This window comes from Lepisma saccharinum, chromosome 1, assembly GCF_977018435.1.
Source record: "Lepisma saccharinum chromosome 1, izLepSacc3.1, whole genome shotgun sequence".
NCBI classification, from domain to species: domain Eukaryota; kingdom Metazoa; phylum Arthropoda; class Insecta; order Zygentoma; family Lepismatidae; genus Lepisma; species Lepisma saccharinum.
In genome coordinates, this window is record NC_139229.1 from 92,346,465 (window position 1) to 92,367,050 (window position 20,586).

Here is a 20,586-nt window from a genome sequence, read left to right on the forward strand (position 1 = left end):
CAGGTGCTAGTTTAATGCAAATATTACATCAAACTGCAAGTTACACCTGCAGGCTTCATTGCCAACAATTTTTTCTGGCCTTCACTACATGCATATTTATCATATTGGCAGGGCCTCTCTGATGGTGTAGTGGTAACCATCTTGTAATCAAGGTGTCCCAGGTTTGATACCCAGTGGAGGTACATACTGGTTCAAATTTCACATTAAACAGTAGATTCAGTCGCGATTAGCCTTACTGTGAATAAAGTGGGCTTAAACTCAAACGCTTAGTGGGTATTGTCGATGTTAGATACAAGTCTTTTGATCATATAAGCAAATATCAGGAAGTAGTTTGGCCCCAAGCAATATCATTAGCTCAGGAGCTTGACAGTCAACATGTTAAAGGATCCCACATTCAATTTGCAATGGAGATACATTACTCAGTGGTTCAGATCCAAAGAGGCCTGAAAACAAAAAATTGGAGACCTTGTATTATTCTGTAATACTGTTTACCATCAAATCGAACATGGCCTCATCACGAATATTTGTTTTAATTGTTTTTACTAATATGCATTTTAACTTAGTGGGTCCATACACATGGTTTAAATTCATGTAGCAATAAAACTAATACATTGTGCGAGAGATTTGCATCCTTCAAGACTCTTATTCGTTTCTCAGACAGTGTATCCACATAAAGTTATTGTGTTAAAATGATAACATAGGTTCCCTTGAGTTTGTTCTGAATAATAATCCACATTTTTGAGAGATCTTAGGGAGAATTCACACCATTTCATCATTTCGAAGTGACACCAAACTGATAAGTGATGGGAGACACTTGTAACTTGATGATTTCACCAATGAAATGTAGCCTGCAATGGTGCTATGGCTTGGAAATCTCCCTCAGTCTCATCTTAATGGACTTAATCACAGTACACCCAATCTGATTAATTTATCATTGCACAACAACTATTCCCCACAGTACCAGACAGTGTTTGCTTCATCTCTACTTGTGGATATTTACCTTCTGTTATTGAAGGCTTTGTAATTTTTCAAGTGTACGCGAATGTCTATAATCATATACAGGGGCATATCCAGAAATAGAATCTTAGGGGGGATCCAGCCAGGGGTGCCCATTCCCAATGGCATGCCCCCCCCCACCCTACATCAAGTATTTAATGATGACAGCGTATCTATTATTATTATTAATAATAAAATTTACTACATACGAAGTGAATCATGTTTTGCTTAAAATCATGTTTCACACACTAACAAATAGTGTTTAATAGAACGAAGAAGTTTTGCGGATAAAGTGAGTATTAGTTTCTCTGTATTTAAATAGTGTTTCTTACTGCCTGGTAGTAATGCAATATATTGTTTTTAGGAATTCACCACTGCATGTATTATTCTGACGGAAAAAAAACAACTTTACTTACTGTACCAGAACAGTTACTCACGGTGGAGTTCGACATGGCTGAAGATAGGGATACATTTACAGTATGACTGGCACAGTGGGCACACATGCCTTTTGGGTATTGTTGATTTATTCACGATTGAACACACCTGCCACTCACATCATAACCTTGACCTGTGATTTTTTTCCATGTCAAGACCAAGTTTGTGACATTGTTAAAAAAGAACTGATGTCAGATTTTCAGCTGACATATCACCACCCAGTGTGAAACTTGTAAACTTTTAGTGGATATTATTCTCAGAATCCACAAACCATGCACACAGAAAGAATTCTTCTATACCTGCTACATCGTGTCTCATCGGGAAGTATTATGAATCAACCATAGTATTTTCCAAATTTGGGGGGTATGGAGTTCCAGACCCCCTGATCACATACACACATGTATGCATGAAACAATATTAACTAATAATAAGCATGGTCATTTGAAATGTTGTGTGTTCATTTATAAGAAAGTGATTAGGGTGGAGGCACCGGGGCATGAGTTTACAATACCGGACCACTCTCCAATTTCTATAAAATTTCGCCTACTTACTAAATTCGGTGTCCTGATGACGTTTGGCAGTCACTTGTTAATATTGTACATTTATGTCTAGAAATTGTAAAATAACATTGCGATTTACCACGGTGATTGTCCCTACACAGCAATTCGGAACTATCTTTCTTTCGCATTTCATTCATGGTGTTCCTTTATGCACAACAATCTTTCTGACGTAACGAGGAATGCCTATGAGGTTAGGTTAGGTTCCATTAGCATAAATACAAAGAAAAATTAATATTTTAACTACGAGAACTATACCTTGTCTTGCCTGTTGATTTCTTCATGTTGGGAAAATGGCATCTTCCGTGGAGCTATTGTTCTTATGGTAGGGTTACGTTACATTAAGAAAACATAGTTTATTTAGTTTTTTCCTCGATTTCTATACTTGACCGCCAATTATTACATGCAGATTCGTGTTTAGGAGTTCACAATTAGTGAGTAGGCAACATTTCATAGAAATTGGAGAGTGGTCCGGTATTGTAAACTCTTTCCGGCAACAGTTATGATCACCTTAAGACATTTTTTGTACTGTAGATGTAATTTTGTATCATAAAAAAATTGATATTGATTTTGGAAGATTTGAAATGTATAGTTTGAAGTTTTGTGAATCTTGTCATATGGTCAAATTTATTCTATACATAATTCCCAAAAGATGAAAACATTTTAAATTTTTGATGACATGTTTTCCCACTTTTGGCCACTCTGTATCTAGTTATGGGCATCACTTTCTCCATCTCTAGATTTTAGAAATTTCTTTCATAGGGGAGCTACTTTATCTGTGCCTTCACTGCAGCCTCCCGTTTAGACAGAAATCTGTGAATTTGACCTTGATGTCATAATCCACATTCCTTCCACATCTGCGTTAAAGGTCAACAGCTCACAGGTTTTGGGAAGGAAGGGCTGGAATACATGGTAGGCACTATGATTGAATATTGTGCATTCATTTTGTATAATGTATATATCTGTATCATCAAAATTGTTTTAGTAGTCAAGTGTGTAGTAGAGGATGATGTCAGTAGCAGTCAATTAACACCTCAAGAAATGTTTTAGAAGATACATAGAAAAACTAGTTTTACAACACACACATTTAATACTGTTAAATTTTGTTAATTTTAAATACATTTAAATTTTGAATGATTTTCATCTTTTTTATATTTTTTTCCTTGCTGTAGAGGATATTGAAACGATGAGATGAAATAGAACGGTCTCACTGCAGTACATGGGCTGCTTTTTTCCTCTAAATAGACGAACAAAATTTATATCCCCTGAAAGTACGTACCTTCTACATCCATTTTCCGGTGGTACTTTTCCGATTACTATTATATTACTACGCATAAAAAAAGTTTTTCCTACTACTAAAAGCAACGCATTTCTCCATTTGTTCACGTCCATATTGTTTACACACAGTTGCTGTCATTTGTTTTGGGGTCTTCCTCTCCGCACAAGAGTTTTGCTACCTTGTCTTCCAATGTCAGACGAGGAATGCTTGCAAGGTTAGGTTCCATTAGCATAAATACAATGAAAAATTATTCTTTGGGCTAAGAGAACTAACCCTAACTACCTATCAACGTAGGCACTTTTTGCTTTACCTAGATTTGTGCAGAAATGTGTGCCACCATGTCACTTTTTCCCCCAACCTGGATACGAATTTCTCGTTTCTTTCAAAGAAAATTTGGTAAATGTCTGTTATATCGGAGACACATTTCTTCATTTTTACAGAAGAAACTACTTACGGAAATGAGTTTCTGTACCATTTGGAAAGTTCATGGAGGTATTTTCTCACCGTAGAATGCTGCACAACAAGAAACAAGCACTTTTGATATAATAAACTTGCATTTTGTGCAAAGCGACAACATTATGCTGTTGTTTCCATTATGTACCTGCAGATGGCGCAAGCGTCGAAAGTCACGTGGTCTCGCCAGTGTTTCCAAAGGTGCCTTTTTTTTATGAGATTTTTTTTAACTATGCTTACCTAACCTAACCTTGCCGGAAATGGTCTGTGGGGCTATCGTGAATGGTTTTTGGGGCTATCCGTCAATGGTTCGTGGGGCTATCATGAACGATTTTTGGGGCTATCCGGCAATGGTTTGTGGGGCTATCCGTCAATGGTTTGGATGACATAATGAACACGAAAGTAGGCATTTTTCGGTTAAGAAGGTTGAAACACTGCATACCCACTCGAAATTGACAAAACACAAGCACGACGCGCAATGATCCACAGCTGTGCGTGGCATATTGTATGTTCCGCAACGGAAGAAAGGAACCAAAAGAATTACTCGTAATGTGAAAAATCTATGTTATTTTTGTGTAAAAAGCATAATGGCACCTTTAACTATGTTCCCCAATGGAATACATAATTGGTAAGTACGAACCATCCGAAACACAAAATATCCGATTTTAATGTGTCTCCGATATAACATACATTTATCGAAACACAGTTTCATACATCGGAGACACATTTCTTCATTTTTACAGAAGAAACTACGGCTAGAATTTACAATATAGAGAAAGTCTCCAATTTCGTTAATTTTCGGTATACTAACTAATTTTGGCCTCCTAATCATGAATCTGTTGTAAAAAACCGGGGGTCACGTCTGGAAATTGAACAAAAACACAAACCATTGACGTTAGCCCCAAAAACCATCCACGGGTAGCCCCACGAACCATTCACACGAGGTTAGGTTAGGCCTGTTAGGTTAGGTTCCATTAGCACTCATTTCACCACTAAATTCATCGAAGAAAATAGGGATCGTACTAGAATTGAACATCATAAATCATTTTCTTGTAAAACAACGGCGTAGTTGGACACAATGACAGGAGATTACATTTTTGTTCGTAAAACTACGGATATACACCTATATATAAAAAAAATTCAATCGGCTTTTTTTCAAATTTTCAGACGTGACCCCCGGTTTTTTTCAACAGATTCGTGATTAGGAGGTCAAAATTAGTTAGTATACCGAAAATTAACAAAATTGGAGACTTTCTCTATATTGTAAATTCGCTCCGAAACTACTTACGGAAATGAGTTTCTCTAAGCATAGAACGGTAAAACTGCCCTTGCCTTGGCTAGGGTTCGAAGCCCAGACTTTCGGCAACAAGATCGTGAGTTTCATGAAACAATTTCCCTTCCAAAGAATCGAATTCACCAAATCTTTCTTACGTGAATAACTTCCTCCAAATTTCCAAGCACTTTATACTGGTGTCATTTCAAGCTGCAGCAATCCACTGACATGTAATATTACCTTAATTTGTTGTACATTTATGAGCTCATTTGGCATGTGCATTCAATGACTCTTTATATTTATTTGTAGGGTTTTTGCACAAATGTCGCAGAGAAAAATTTCCAGAAGAAAATGCGACATCTTTGCCACGAAGTTTGTATTTGTGTTTGCTTGTGCCTTTCAGTCGCAATGTTGCTAACTAACAACTCTCATTTTTGTTTAAAGAAAACGGCATATTCGCATATGTCCGTAGCTTCTTTCTAAAGCTATTTCTTTTTCTGGGTTGGCATCTCTGATTTTGTGAGGCCCCGGAATCTGGATTTCATTATCACTTCCGGTGCGGGTCCTGGGATATGTGGAAAAAGAAATTTCGCGTATCGGAATCGGAGAATCAATTTGTTAAACTCCCAAGCACAGATTACTCCAAAATGTCCTGAGTCCCCAATTACAACATTTTTGTAGCCTGTGTTTTCTTACTGTTTTATCTAGTGTGATGAGTGATTATCGCTGATAAGAAATTTATCGTCTTCTAGATGCGACACAAGCTAAAGCAAAATGGAATACAAGGTACGGATTTGCTGATGCAAAAATTCACATTAAAATTGTGTAACTCCTGTAATATATTATCAGTGACTAATTTCCAAAATAGGCATAGATCGTTTGTGGTAGGTTCATCATGATAGGCTATCAGGTGTTTTGCAGTTACATTTCTGGGTCCAGTGCCAAAGTTTCGGTAACGATTGTATAAGTCGGAGACGGATTTCTTCAAATTTACAGGAGAAAAGACCAGACATTTCATATCATTACCAATTGTCTCCAAAGATTTATGTTCATGCTTGTAAAGGGATATATGGTAGAGCAGCTACAGGTTGAACTGTGGCAATGAGTAAAGAATTTCCGGAAAATGCTCGGTATATCGGAGACACATTAAAATCGGTTATTTTGTGTTTTGCATGGTTCGTACTTGCCAATTGTGTATTGCGGAACATAGTTCAAGGTGCCATTATGCTTTTTACACTAAAAGAAACACAAATTTTCACATACAAAGTACTTCTTTTGATTCATTTCTTCGCCTTCGTAACACACAATATGGCGGGCTGATGTTGACTACTGTAGTGGGTATGCAGTGTTTCCAACCTTCTTCACGCTGCGACGCCAAGGGTCCCGGGTTCGAATCCCGGTCGGGCTTGGTTGTTTGTGAATGTCCATTCATCAATTTCATCACTCATCCCCATCTTCGCAAATTAGCCAAGCGGCACAAAACGCGAAGTAAAATAAACTAAATCAAATCAAATCAAATCCAACCTTCTTCACTGAAAAATACCTACTGTCGTGTTCGTTACGGTTACAAATTGGACATTATGCATGGGTAGCTGAGGGATAGCCCCACGAACCATTTCCGATATGGTTAGGTTAGGCAAGCATAGTTAAAAGAAAAAAAGGGAGCGAATGTAGAATATAGAGAATGTCTAATTTCGTTAATATTTGTTATACTAACTAAATTTGGCCTTCTAATCACGAAATTGTTGTGAAAATGCTGCAGACACGTCTGGAGATCGTGAAAAAAGCTGATGTAAGTTAATTTTTTTTTTTAAAAAAAGAAGCTTTTTCACATTGTTTACCAAACAAAATTTTAACTATGCTTGCCTAACCTAACCCAACCTTGCCGGAAATGGTTTGTGGTGCTATCCGTCAATGGTTTGTGGGGCTACCCTTGAATTTTTACACACGTCTGCAGCATTTTAACAACAGATTCATGATTAGAAGGCCAAATTTAGTTAGTATACTAAATATTAACGTAATTAGAGACATTCTCTATATTCTTCATTCATACCCAAAAAGGGATTGGAAACACATGCAGGGGGTTACGTCATCACATGCACTTCATGTCGGGAAAGCAAATTAAAGCAATGGCAATTGTGCGTCGGTGAGATATTTCTGTTGCAAAATACATGATTTCCTGGTCAAATAGATTCTACAATCAAAGAAAATACCTCAACGAACGTTAGAAACCTTAAAGAAACTCATTTCCGTAAGTAGTTTCTTCTGTAGCTTGAGCTTCAGAAAATAATGCTTTAATGAGATGTCTACAGAAGCGTTCAGGATGCCTGTGTATGATTAATTTTTAATTTAAAATATCATGACCACCTTTGAACTTACTTTATTAGCTGAGGTGCTTATGTAATAAACAATGACGTACAATGCACACTCTTGGCTTACAAAGTACGGTAAGACTCTACTTTACGTCCTTTTCGTAAGGAATGCGTGTCATTGATCATTGGAAAGCTTATTGTATAAGGAATTCAAGAACGTAGATCCCAAACCGAGGAAAAATTACCTGGAGGATAAAAACGATGTTGTCCGGATATGCGTAATTGAACATTCTGAGGAAATTTTTCGACGATGAGGCACATATTTAGGGGTGAAATGAGTGCTAATGGAACCTAACCTAACCTCGTAGGCATACCTCATCCCCTTGAATGGTTCGGGGAACTACCCGTGAATGGTTAGTGGGGCTATCGTGAACAGAAAGTGTAAAAAGAGAAAGGTACTTACCCGAAGAGATGCCGGCTGTCTCTGCAAGCATGGTTTTGAACGATGCACTAAATTATTACTGGGGATAGACGTATTTTACACTATCTACAAGTTTTTGGAACCTGTTCTTTTTCATGCACCATACACACACACACACACACACACAATGCACCGAGAACGCAAAGCACACGTATTCTAAACGCAGACACAAAGACGAGCCTGCAGTGTTGTTAACTCCCATCGGTTACGACTAAAAGGCAATAAGGACGTAAAGTAGAGTCTAGCCCAAAGTTCTAAAACTGCAATTAGTTTCCCACCTTCTATCAATTGAAATAATAGATTGTATCTCTCTCCTTCCCACAAATCAATCTCAAACTATATTAACTAATTCAATTATCATTTACAGGAAATGGTTGAAGACTATATTCCACTAACTTCCGAGAAGTCAAAAATCCAACCTGAGTCAAGGAAGAAAATTAGAAAACGCAAACATTATTCCAAAGGTATGTGCATTTGAAGATACATTTAGTTTGTATTGAAATTGGAGATGAATACTGATGAAACATAAATTAATTTTGATAATGCTGATATTTGAGACTATTGGCTTCAGTTCAGCAGTCCACCTACTTATGAAATGTGTCAAGTATGTTTCAATCTATTGGAAAACTGTGTAGCGTCATTTGATGTCATTTAAAGAGCTAATTTTGAAAAATTATATGCTAGTAAAATGTATCTCTGAATATTTTAGTGCAAATTTCTGACAGATTGTCATGGCAAACTTGTTTTTTAATGAGGTATATTATTTTATCACCAAATTTTATTTAAAGTGTCTAATTGGGGGGGTTATGACAAACCACACTCCCTTGTGATTTACATGGATTTTTTTTAATGCTTTGATACTTTGTCACATAAAATTTGTTTCTGAGTGCAGAAATAATGAGATATTTGATTCCAAGGTATAGCTGCATAAGTTAAAAACCTCCTATCTCTAAGTACTTCACAATACCAGGGAGGGGTAGATTGGAGCAGGGTCACCATGGCTCAAGCTGAAGGGGTGAAGGGTAGGATGCGCAAAGGCTTCTGGGTGAAAATTCTCTCCATAGCTCTCTTCCACCAGTAACTGAGGGAATTTTGAACAGATGTGTTAAGGAATTTTTAAAATCCTTGTTACCAACATTTCATCTATTCATCATTCATTCTCATGATTTTCCAAAAACAGTAGAGAAACAATGTACAATGAGAAATATACATATAGTTGTGTGTGCAATAGACCTGGAAAACCTAGAAAAGTCATGAAATTTCATAGGCCAAGTAAGTCATGGAATTTTGTCTTGATTGACAATTTTTTTTGTTGTGATGTAATGTAATGAAACTACCAGGCATTTGATTTTAAGGAGGTCATATTGAGGAACTGCACTTTAATGGAAAATCTTTGTGCCAGCCTTTGGCATCAACTTTTAAGCCCCCATTATGCAGTTCACACAACAACCATGGTCCCAGAAACAAGTGATGGGAGGTGGGGGAGGAGAAATTTCCAGAGGCAGACACATTTGATGAACCTCTAAATATCACATGTAAGGGGGCGAAGCTGTCAACCAGAAGGGAGAGGGGGTTGCACCCACTCTGGCACAATCTTGACAGATATCAGACATTCTGGATATGCCGGACATTCTGAAAGAACATGGAAACAAATAAATGCTTTTATGATCTTCTGTCATTTTTTCGGACGAATATTTGGGCTTCATTGAGTGAGTTTTTCTTTTGAGTCCACTTTATGCCGAGAAAGGCTAATTGGAACTGGACCAACAGTAGTGAGATCAGAACCACTATTTGCCTTCACCGGGAATTGATCATTAGGCTCCATTGATGCATGTGATTTTTGTCAGATGTAGCAGTAGACATTTGCCATTCTGCAACATCGAGCAAAAATCACATGTGTAAACAGAGCCTTTGATTGCTGCGCCCCTGCAAAGATGACCCTTACTTTTTTAGCTCACTTTACCTCACTTAATCTAGCAGTGAATACGAAGGTACCCGACCCGGCGTAATAGGGCAATTCCATATTTATGGACGTAACAATTTGAAAGTTTCATTGGTTGATTGATCCTCTCCACTAAATTTTTTTGTTCTTTCTTTGGAGCTTGATCTTCAGGTATTGTGAAATGGAACATTGTGCACTATCTTCGGACAACTAACCTATTTCCACCACATTCTGACCAACAGTGCAGACACAATGAACTTGACGTGTGTTAGGAATGGCTTTAATTCCAGTCCAGCTTTGTTTTAACTTGTCATGATTATTTGTTACTTCCTCTGTAGAAACACATATGATAGGCCTACTAACTTTTCTGGTTTTTGAATGAGCACATTGAATGAAAGATAAACAATCATTAACATGAGCTTGCCTAGCCTTCACTTTCTGCCTTACATGATGATTTAACATTCCACCCACACCAACTGTTCCATTTCCATGCGATGTACAGGAAAAAATGCCAATTTTAAACAAGACCCCAGTCCACTTTCCTGAAGTTTACCTTGGCTAAGGTGTAGCGCTGTTTGAAGTGCTGACTTGCACCATCTGAAAAAGATTCGACTCCTTTATGCTGAGTGAATTTCGATTTTAGATCTTCAAACAATTTTGACTGAATGCATGAACTGCAAATTTATCATGTTGCATGCAATCTGAAATAATTGCATATGAAATAACACCTGATGCTGTGTATGCGACTGCAGGATAAATTATTTGATCACCTCTCCAATGTGCACTTTGTACCTAATCTTGATGAACAACACTAAAATTTACACTGAAATCAATCTGGAGAACACACACATTACCTGAAACCAAATCACTTTTAGCCTTTTCAAAATAACTACTTTGTTTCCCTTTCACAAATGAAGAAAGTGTTGCAGTTTATTCTTTAAAGCTTCTAAAGCATCTTCAATTGAACCTTCCTGCGCTGCTTTAACAACTCATCCGGATTCATCATTAACCCATTCATACCATTGCAGATCTTCATCTAAAGTATGAGGTAATGCTTCAAATTCAAAATCAAATTCTTTATTTGCGTGGGCGAGGTTCAGCCTGAGGCTGTTCTGCCACCTAACCCATGTCATCGATTACATTTAAATTTACATTTCTCATGTTATTACAGTATTAATACAGTGTACAATAAACTGTATGATTTAGTTACAAAATCTATTAATAAAGTAATTGTAATAAATGTATGAATAAAATGATACAAAAATTGAGAAAAGACATCTACATAAAAATAAAATAAAATGAATAAAAAATAAATAAAAATATGTAGACAAAATACATAACATAAACATACAAGTTACATCATAGTATTTGAACACAATCTCTGCTCTGCCAAAAGAAAATTCTTTACTTCATTTCGGAAAGATTCTATTTTATATATGCTCGACATGGTCTTAGGTAGGGCACTCCATATTTTTGCAGCAAAATATGAAAACGACGACTGATATGCCTGTGTGTTGCAGAGTGGAAGGTTAAATTTGAAATTATTTCTTGTATGGTGGCTGTGAACACTGGTGCGAGGGATCAACATGTCTGTCAGATGTAACAATTTTATGTATAAGGCAATATGTATGCAGTAGCCACCTACGGTACATATTGAGGATATTCTTATTATTTATGGAAGGTAAAATATGTTCACGCCTCGGGATGCAAAATATGAACCGCTTGCACGCATTTTGGCATTTTTGAATTTTTGCTTGTAAAGTTTTATTTATTCTACCAGAGTACATTACGTCGCAGTAGTCGAGAAATGGATATATAAGTGTTTCAACTAATCGCTGCTTGATTTCTGAAGATAATAGTTTGTTAAATTTAAACAAGAATCTAAGTGTTCCAAATGATTTATTGATTTGGCAGCTAATATGCTCATCCCATGATAGACGAGTGTCAAATATCAGTCCAAGACTTTTAACTACTTGAGCTCTAGGTATGACATCATCATTTATTTTAATTGTTGTATTGGTGTGCTCGACCGAACCAATAGCATTTCGAGTTCCAATAAATGTATAACATGACTTATTAGCATTAATTTTAAGGCCATTTGCATCACACCATGTTTTTATCGCACCCAAATCATTACTTATGTATTCAATACTTATGGCAATTTCTGTTGGATTGAATGATTTGGTTAGTTGAGTGTCATCAGCATATGAATGTTTGTTACAGTATTTGACAACTGAGGGTAGGTCTGCAATATAAATCGTAAACAATAAGTGACCTAGTTTAGATCCCTGTGGAACACCAGATGAAATATATAAATTATTAGATAATAAAGTAGGCGACAGTTTTACACGTTGATTTCGGTTACTTAGATATGGAACATACCAGTTAAGGGTAGATTGTGAAAAACTGTAATATTTCACTTTACTGAGCAGTAATTTATGTTGTACCGTATCAAATGCTTTGGACAGGTCCAATAATATTAATGCAGTGAGGAATTTCTTATCCATAGCCTGGAGGACGTCATTTGTGACTTTCAGCAAAGCCGTAGCAGTGCTGTGTGCCGGCCGAAATCCTGACTGTGAGGGTGGAAGAATATTGTTTTGGGCAACGAAGCTAAATGTCTGTTTATAGATTATTTTTTCTAGTAGTTTTGATCACACAGGCAGAACACTAATAGGTCGAAGGTCGTTTACATTAGTTGGTCGGGTCGTCTTGGGGAGTGGTGTTATCAAAGCTTCTTTCCTTTTCCTGGGAAATACGGATTTCTCGAGCGAAAAGTTAATAATATGTGTGACAATAGGCAAAATAAAAGGTAGCGATAACTTCAGCATTGTAGTGGATATTCCATCTGCACCAATAGCAGTAGACTTGATTTCGTACAAACATTTTCTTACAGTATAGCCATCCACTTTTTTAAAAGCAAATTCGGGAAGCATATTATTAAACTTTTGGTTACTAAATTTTAAACATTCTTGAGATATCAGACGTTCGTCGATATTTAGACTATCAATTGAATGAATAAAGTGTTCATTTATCTCGTTCGCATTGTCAAACGTGGAGGGGAGATCATTTTTATTTGAGCCAATGCCTACAGATTTCAGCTGCTTCCATAAATGCTTTGGTTGTCTTGGTGTTTTATTGATGTTATGCTCAAAATAACACTTTTTTTCTTGCTGTATAACGGATGTCGTGAAATTTCTCAATTCTTTGTATTCTTTCCATTCAGATTCAGTTCCGATTCGCTTGAATTTACGAAATGCATTGTCCCTTAGTTTCATCAACAACTTCATATTCGCTGTAATCCACGGCATACGTTTGTTACGAACTCGTGTTTTACGAACTGGCACATGCTTGTCAAAGAGATCAAGTAAGTTGACATTGAAATACTCTACTTTCATATCCAAGTTATCGGTGTTATATATTTTTCCCCAGTTAATTTTTTCTGCATCCTTCACAAATTTATCATAATCAATATCACCATATTTTCTGTGGTATATAATTCTGTTCACGCTTTCTGGTTTGGTATACACAAGTACAACGTGGGTCATTCTATGATCGCTGTTGCTGACTGGCTCACCGACACCATGTTGGATTATATTTTGCATGTTGCTGACAAACGTCAGATCAATTAATGACTTAGTCGTGGAAGTTATTCTGGTCGGTTTATTGATTATTTGCGTTAATTGAAATTGATTAAACAAATTTTGAATGTAAACGACGTCAGCACAGTCTGGATGTAAGAAATTAATGTTGAAATCTCCAGCTATAACAAGGTCATTAACTAAGGGATACATTTCGGTCAATATATCTTCTAAAATTGACAACTGTGTATATGGAATACGCTTAGGCCTGTATACGGCACAAATACCGAGACGTTCCTTTTTATTTCAACCGTAGCTGCAAGGCACTCAACGTCAAACTCTCCTTCAATTTCGAAAGACAACGGATGCAGTTTTAGTCCCTCCCGTGCGTATATGCCTGTTATAACAAGAATGTCAATCTGTTTCTCTGTAATTTCGTTGCATATTTCCAGAAGTTTGGGGAATAATGACCTGACCTTTACATTTGCTATTTTGAGACAGGGAGCAGCCGGTTCTTTTGTCATCGGCGAGAGGGTGACGGAGGACATGCCCTAGAGCAGTGGAGTTCATTTCAAGGGGGGTGGTAGGTTCTGTTAGAGGCATAATGGTAGAAGTAACTTCTGGAGGGTTGCAGAGCAGAGAGAGGTTGCAAACTCACTACATTTATCCGCAGATGCATAAAGGTTACAAATACAAATGAAAGTTATGTTTTTTTGATTTACTAACAATTAAACTTTGCATATGTACAAGAACGTAACTCACATTTACGAAACTAAACTGTAAAATTGTGCAGTTGAGATTAAAATATTGAAAGTAGTAAACAATAATAAAAGAATCAAAACACGTATATATCAAAGAAAAGAGGAACTTAAACATTTAGAAGCTACAACTTAAGACTAAATATGTTCCCGATAAATAAAAATTATAAGAGTAATGTGAAATTTAAATTTTATGTTATGAAAGGTAAAAGAGATTTTAAAAAATGATAAAGTTTACGGATCACTCATATCTTCTCGGTAAGCGTTCAAAGTTCATCTAATTGCTTTCTGCAAGTGATGAAGTGCTTCACGTTTCCAATGTTTATTACGATATTCCCATCTTGGGTCCAACGGTTCTTGTAATTGTATTTGCTCGTTGCCAGTTTCAGAAGCTCGAAACGTGTGCGGCAGAGATCTTCTGTGATGGTGATATTAGAACCCTTCAGTTTCGGTTTATTTCGAAACACACTTGCTCTCGCACGGTAACTAGTAAATTTAACAAGAATGGCTCTTGGCTTACCTCCGTTCTTCTGTCCTCCTACCCTGTGGCTTCTGCAAATATCACCATGCTGGATTTTGATGCCCAGTTGCTCTTCAAACAAGGCGGTTGCTTTGTTGTCGGTATTTTCGTTGGAAGTTTCGGGAATACCGAATATCCGGATGGAGTTCCTCCTCTGGTACTGCTCTAAGTCGTCTAATTTGTCCCTGAGCCCTCGGAGTTCCTCATCCTTCTTCTTCAGTTCATCCTTCATGCTGTGCATTTCTTCAACGTTAAAGTTTAGTGTTTCCTCCAGACTTTGAAGCACTGATTTTGTCACTGCTTCGACTATCTAGTCCACCATAATTTTCATCATTTCAGGTGCCTGCACAACAATCTTCCCTTCTTCACAAACACGTTTCACAAATTCTACGTTGTTGGAAACACTGCTTACGCTGTTCAATGATCCCTGGTTCTTTCCAGATTTCTTCAGTTCTTTTAGTACATGTTGGACACGTATATGCCCTGTTACTTGAATCACACACTATTGATTCCACAAGCAGTTTGCTTTTTCATAGAAAATCTGTAATAAGCTTACTGATGATAGAAACCAGGAGGTCAATGTTAGCATGGTAAATGCACACACAAAGGTTGGCTGGAATATTGGGCCAAAGAACATGTTGTGGTCAGAGAGCAGCAAAAGCAGAGAAACCAATCTTGATATTTGGATGTTCCAATTTGAACAATTCGTACACTTCATGTAAAATAATGTAGTTATTTCTTCTGTTGCTTTTCCTTGTGCAGACCAGTTCTAGTAACTGATAGACGCATGATAAGAGGAAGAAGAAGAATTTGTATTCTATAGCATGTTATTGATTGGTTGTTATAGTAACCGTGTGTAAGATGTACGTGAATGGCTTCCAGGCATTAAAGTTATGTTGTTAATTTGAACCTACGTGTTTGTATGTCTTGTAAATGTATAGATAAGAAATCCCACACACATACACAACAAGGCTTACATCTATGGCGCAGTCGTACAGGATATTCTTGGTGATTCTTCGTAAGAAGAAGTATGGATGAAGACGTCACGAAGAGTACGCGACGATCATCATTCCAGCATAGGTTTATGCAAGGAGAAATTGTGTCGGCTTGATCAATTTCTACGATAAGAAACCAAGACTGCACTGTTTGTGTATTGTTTACAATAATTGTACAAGGGCAAATTGAAATCAGTGCAATACAAATTGTGTCTATGGCGTAGATTACAATAATTGTACAAGAACAAAGTGTAAATCAGTGTGATACGGATTGTGTCTACGATATTGTGATATTTAGTTGACCACAATTATGAACATGTTCGGTTAGAATTTATTCTCTGAGTTCCAGCCAGATTCGGAAGAAATAGAAGATTATTTAATGAGGTTTGAACAGTCTTGCTTGGCTCATGATGTTAATGAAGCCAGGAAGGTGCCCATACTGATTGCAGTTATAGGACCTGAAACATTCAAAGTGCTGAAGATTATCCTAGCACCTGAACCAGTCGAACGGCAAACGTATTCGATCCTCAGGGATAATCTACTTAAACATTATGGCCAGAGAATAAACAAATATGTGGAACGTTTCAAGTTCAGACAGTGCACGCAGGAAAGTGGTGAGAATGCAACACGATTTATGGTACGTGTTAAGCAACAAGCACTTAAATGTAGTTTTGGCCAGTACTTACAGGAAGCCATTGTAGAGCAAATAATTGTAGGCTTTCGGTCTGACGCCATTAGAAAGAAATTACCGTCTGAACCTACATTGACTCCAGCAAAATGTCAAGATATTGTGTTTCAAATGGAATGAATTGAACAGGAAACACAAATGTTCACACATCGTGAAAAGGAATGTAGTCCTAATGTAGTTGCATTTGCTGGAACACAGAAATTTAAACCATGTTTCCAGTCCTCGCAAGCAAGCAAAAATAACTTTGTTACTCCTCGGGATAAAAGTAATAAAAACACTGAAGAATGTGATAGATGCTCCAAAAGGCATGATCTTGGACATTGTCCAGCAAAATATTCAATATGTTCATTTTGCAAAAAGAAAGGTCATTGGCATGTAAAATGCAAGTTTAGGAAAAATAATGGTGGAGTTGCGAGTAAGACGATTACAAGTGATCAAATATCTACGTCAAATATTAAACCTTTAGATGCTATTGGTGAACAAAACATACATAACGAATTTCATGGTTTGTCTTTATTGCACGTTGAGGTTAGTGATTCTCATCCGCTAGAAGATAGTACTTGCACTATTTCATCGAACACAGAAAGTACACAAGTGGAAGATGCAACACTCACTCGTTCAAAAGCAAGGACTGTTAGTTTCAAGCCAAGAGCACAAGTTATAGATGACACTCATGTTCTGGTGTCAGCAGAACCGTGCGTAGTTGATTTGTGTATTGATAAGCGAATTGTACAATGTGAACTAGATACTGGATCTACAGTTACTTTGTTTAATAACAAGTCTTTCAAACAATTGTTTCCACATAGGTGAACACAATTTACTTCACTAACGTTACGAGGCATGAATAATGATACGTTAAAGTTGAAAGGTCAAACCTTAGTGGATTTATCATTGAATGATGTATTGTATAAATTGCCGGTTATATTGTGTGAAGGAGTACTGTGTTATCCGTTGATTGGACTTTCATGGGTCGACACTATTCATCCGGGTTGGAGAAAACTGTTAACACAATGTAACACTGTGTTGATAAACACGGGATCTGAACGAAAGAATAACGGAGATATTAATACTAAAATACCGGAAAGTGAAGGTTTGAGAGTGCTAGAGTTTTTGATGGTGATCTATCAAAGCCCATCACACAGTTTAAAGTTGATAGACCTTTGAGAAGGAATGCTTCGCCTGTTTTTAAACGACACTATGAAGTTCCATATGGACTACGAGCTAAAGTACAAAGTGAAAACCCAATAGACATAGATGCAACAACTTGCAACAGCGTTGACACATGCGATTCAAAAATCTCTTTTAAGGAATTTAATAAAGCCACATTAGAAGACCCACTGTACATTGTAATCATGCAGCATCCCGTGTTATGAAAGATGCAGCTTCGTCAATATACTTGTGGCCAAAGATGCTCAAGGACATAGACAAATATGTTGATAATTGCAATATTTGTCAATCGGAACGGAGGAAAGTAAGAAAAGGCCCTATAAATGAGTGGCCAGAAGCTTCAGTGTAGCAGAGAGAATACACGTAGACCACTTTTTCTTCGGAGGAAAGAAATTTCTTATTCTAGTCGACGCATTCAGTAAATAGGTTGACATATGGCCAGTTCATTCTCTGGGTTCGGCGGAAACCATACGTTGGATATTACAGTCTTGTTCTTACTTAGGTCTCCCAGACAATATTGTGTCAGATAATGGTCCTGCGTTCAGTAGCCTAACTTTCCAGAACTTCTGTTCACAATACGGAATAAGGCACATAACCATACCCCCGTACCATAGTCCGAGTAACGGAATGGCAGAGAGATATATTCGCACCGTTAGAGACCATTTGAGAAAATTGGTATTGGAACATCCCAATTTGAGTTCATTACAAATGGACTTGAGGATCGCGGAAGTTCTTCTGTTTTTGAGAAATTCCAGATTAGGAGAAACTCAAAGTTTGCCTTCTGCTTCCATGTTGGGATTTCAACCAAGACTTTGGTGGATGGTAACAGATACAACTGAGCGGGAAAGGTGAGTGGATCGCCCAGCATTTCTTGGATCACGGAGGGGCCGAGTAGAGAGGAAGAGACTTGACAAAACTTACCTTACATATCTTACGAATGATACAGTCTGGGTGCAGATTCGCCCAAGCATGTACCAGGAATGGTATTGTCTAGAGTTGGCAACAGCCTAATATATAAAGTACAGTTGTTCGACGGATCGACACGAACGGTACACGTCAGGTGGCTACGAAAACGTGAGTTTGGACCAAACCCCTCATCAACAGATCTACCTGATCCAAACCTTGAATCAATACCAGAAGGACAGCCGGAGGATGCAGAGGGAAGAGATAACCAAAACCAACCATATACAGATGCTGGGCACACACCAATCAGAAGATCGAATAGACTTAGGAGACCTCCTGATAGATACGGTGAGACCAGCACTTAAAACAAATAAAAGAGAGACTCCAGGAGGAGATGATAGACGCATGATAAGAGGAAGAAGAAGAATTTGTATTCTATAACATGTTATTGATTGGTTGTTATAGTAACCGTGTGTAAGATGTACGTCAATGGCTTCCAGGCATTAAAGTTATGTAGTTAATTTGAACCTACGTGTTTGTATGTCTTGTAAATGTATAGATAAGAAATCACACACACAACAAGGCTTACAGTAACAACAGTGTATTTCCTACTTGGTGGGATCTATCATCACCTTCATAAAAGTTCATGACAACACTCTTTGTTTCATCCCTTAGAGCATTTCCATGTGTTCACTTCTGCTTTATTGGAACTCCATGTGTTTGAACTATTTTTTTTCTGTTTGCTAGGACTCTTTGGTAATGGTCTTTTGACTTTGGCTAATGATTTCCCTAGTGACTGAGGCAATTTGTACACTTTACTTGATGGAGCATCCAATAGAGCATGCCTATTCTTAACGTGTGCTGCTTTCTCACTCTTACAGGTGACTTTTTGGATTCTTCTTTACGTTGAACTTGAGACATTCTGGCATGTGACTCTTTTTCTCTAGCATCTGCGTACACCCAATTGTCAACCTCACATCCACGTAGTACACCCTGAACTGCATTTTGCAGACAAACGAGGCTCTGGCGACTGGCCCTATGGCCAGTATAATTCTGTGTGTTGTCCTGTTGGTCCTTATGTGTGCTGAGTGCCCGTTTACAGCCTCTGCTTTTAATGGAAGTCAGAATATATTAAGGTTTTAGTTATGCAACGTTAAGAGTTGTTATTTGTAACGGTAAGGAGCTGGACCCCTGTATAATATGATGGGTGCAAAATAGACTAAGTGCTGATGCACCTAGAATTTTAATGTGAATGGTGTCCTTGAACACATTTTATTTTGCCCGTAAGAAAAAAAAATGTCTCAGACAGAAGAAGATAGAAGGAAATACATTGAAAAAAGAAATGAAGTGAAGGAAATAGTGAAGGAAGCTAAAATAACATCCTGGGAAAAATTTGGAAATATGGTTGAAGAGAAAGCTAGAGAAAATAATACAAGGCAATTTTGGAAAGTTGTAAAGAACTTGAGAGGAAAATATGGAAAAACAATAAGAAATATTAAAGATGGAGATAAATTGATCACAGAAAAAAAAGGATGTGTTGGAGGTATGGCGGAAACACTATGGTGAAAAATTCCAGAAAGAAAATAATAACCCAGAGGAGGTAGGGGTGATATATGGACCATACATGGAGGTACAAGACTCAGATATAGAAGGGGAAATAAAGGAAGATGAATTACAAATAGCAATAGAACTGATGAAGACAGGAAAAGCAGCATGATCAGATGGAATAAATCCAGAATTAATAAAATATGGAGGTGTGGAAGTAGTTAAGAATTTAACCAAGATGTTTCAAAGAATATGGAAGGCAAACAAAATACCAAATGAATGGAGAAAAATATCATTATCGCACTACATAAGAAGGGCAGTAGCTATGACTGTAATAACTACAGAACAATATGCCTCTCATCAGTCGCTTATAAATTATACACAAGGGTACTAGAAAGACGTCTCAGGAAAGTGGTGGAGGAAGATATGGAGGAGGAGCAGGCAGCATTCCGCCCTAAAAGGCAAACACAAGATCATATATATACTATAAGAACGATTATGGAAAAAAGAATTGCCAAGAACAAGGACACATATCTAGCTTTTATAGACCTAAAAGCTGCTTTTGATTCAGTCCCTAGGCAATATGTATGGGAATCATTGGAGGCAAAGAAAGTACCAGTAAGATTATTGAATGCAATAAAAATTGTATATAATAATCCTGTAGGAACAATTAGGGTAGATGGCGAACACTCAGGTGAATT

General features: G+C 37.3%; 1 protein-coding gene across 2 annotated transcripts in view; it reads left to right on the plus strand.

Moving 5' to 3' along the window:
- LOC145997763 (protein FRA10AC1 homolog) overlaps positions 1–20,586 on the plus strand; it is a 120,087-nt gene that overhangs the window by 84,458 nt on the left and 15,043 nt on the right. Inside the window, exons 1-2 of one of the 2 annotated variants that reach the window (XM_083134639.1) lie at positions 5,664–5,779; positions 8,154–8,250. In XM_083134639.1, coding sequence (XP_082990765.1) covers positions 5,768–5,779; positions 8,154–8,250 — 109 coding nt within the window. In that variant the 5' untranslated portion in view covers positions 5,664–5,767. Of the gene's footprint in view, positions 1–5,663; positions 5,780–8,153; positions 8,251–20,586 lie in introns of those variants that run through there. The other variant, XM_083134640.1, reaches the window with a different exon arrangement.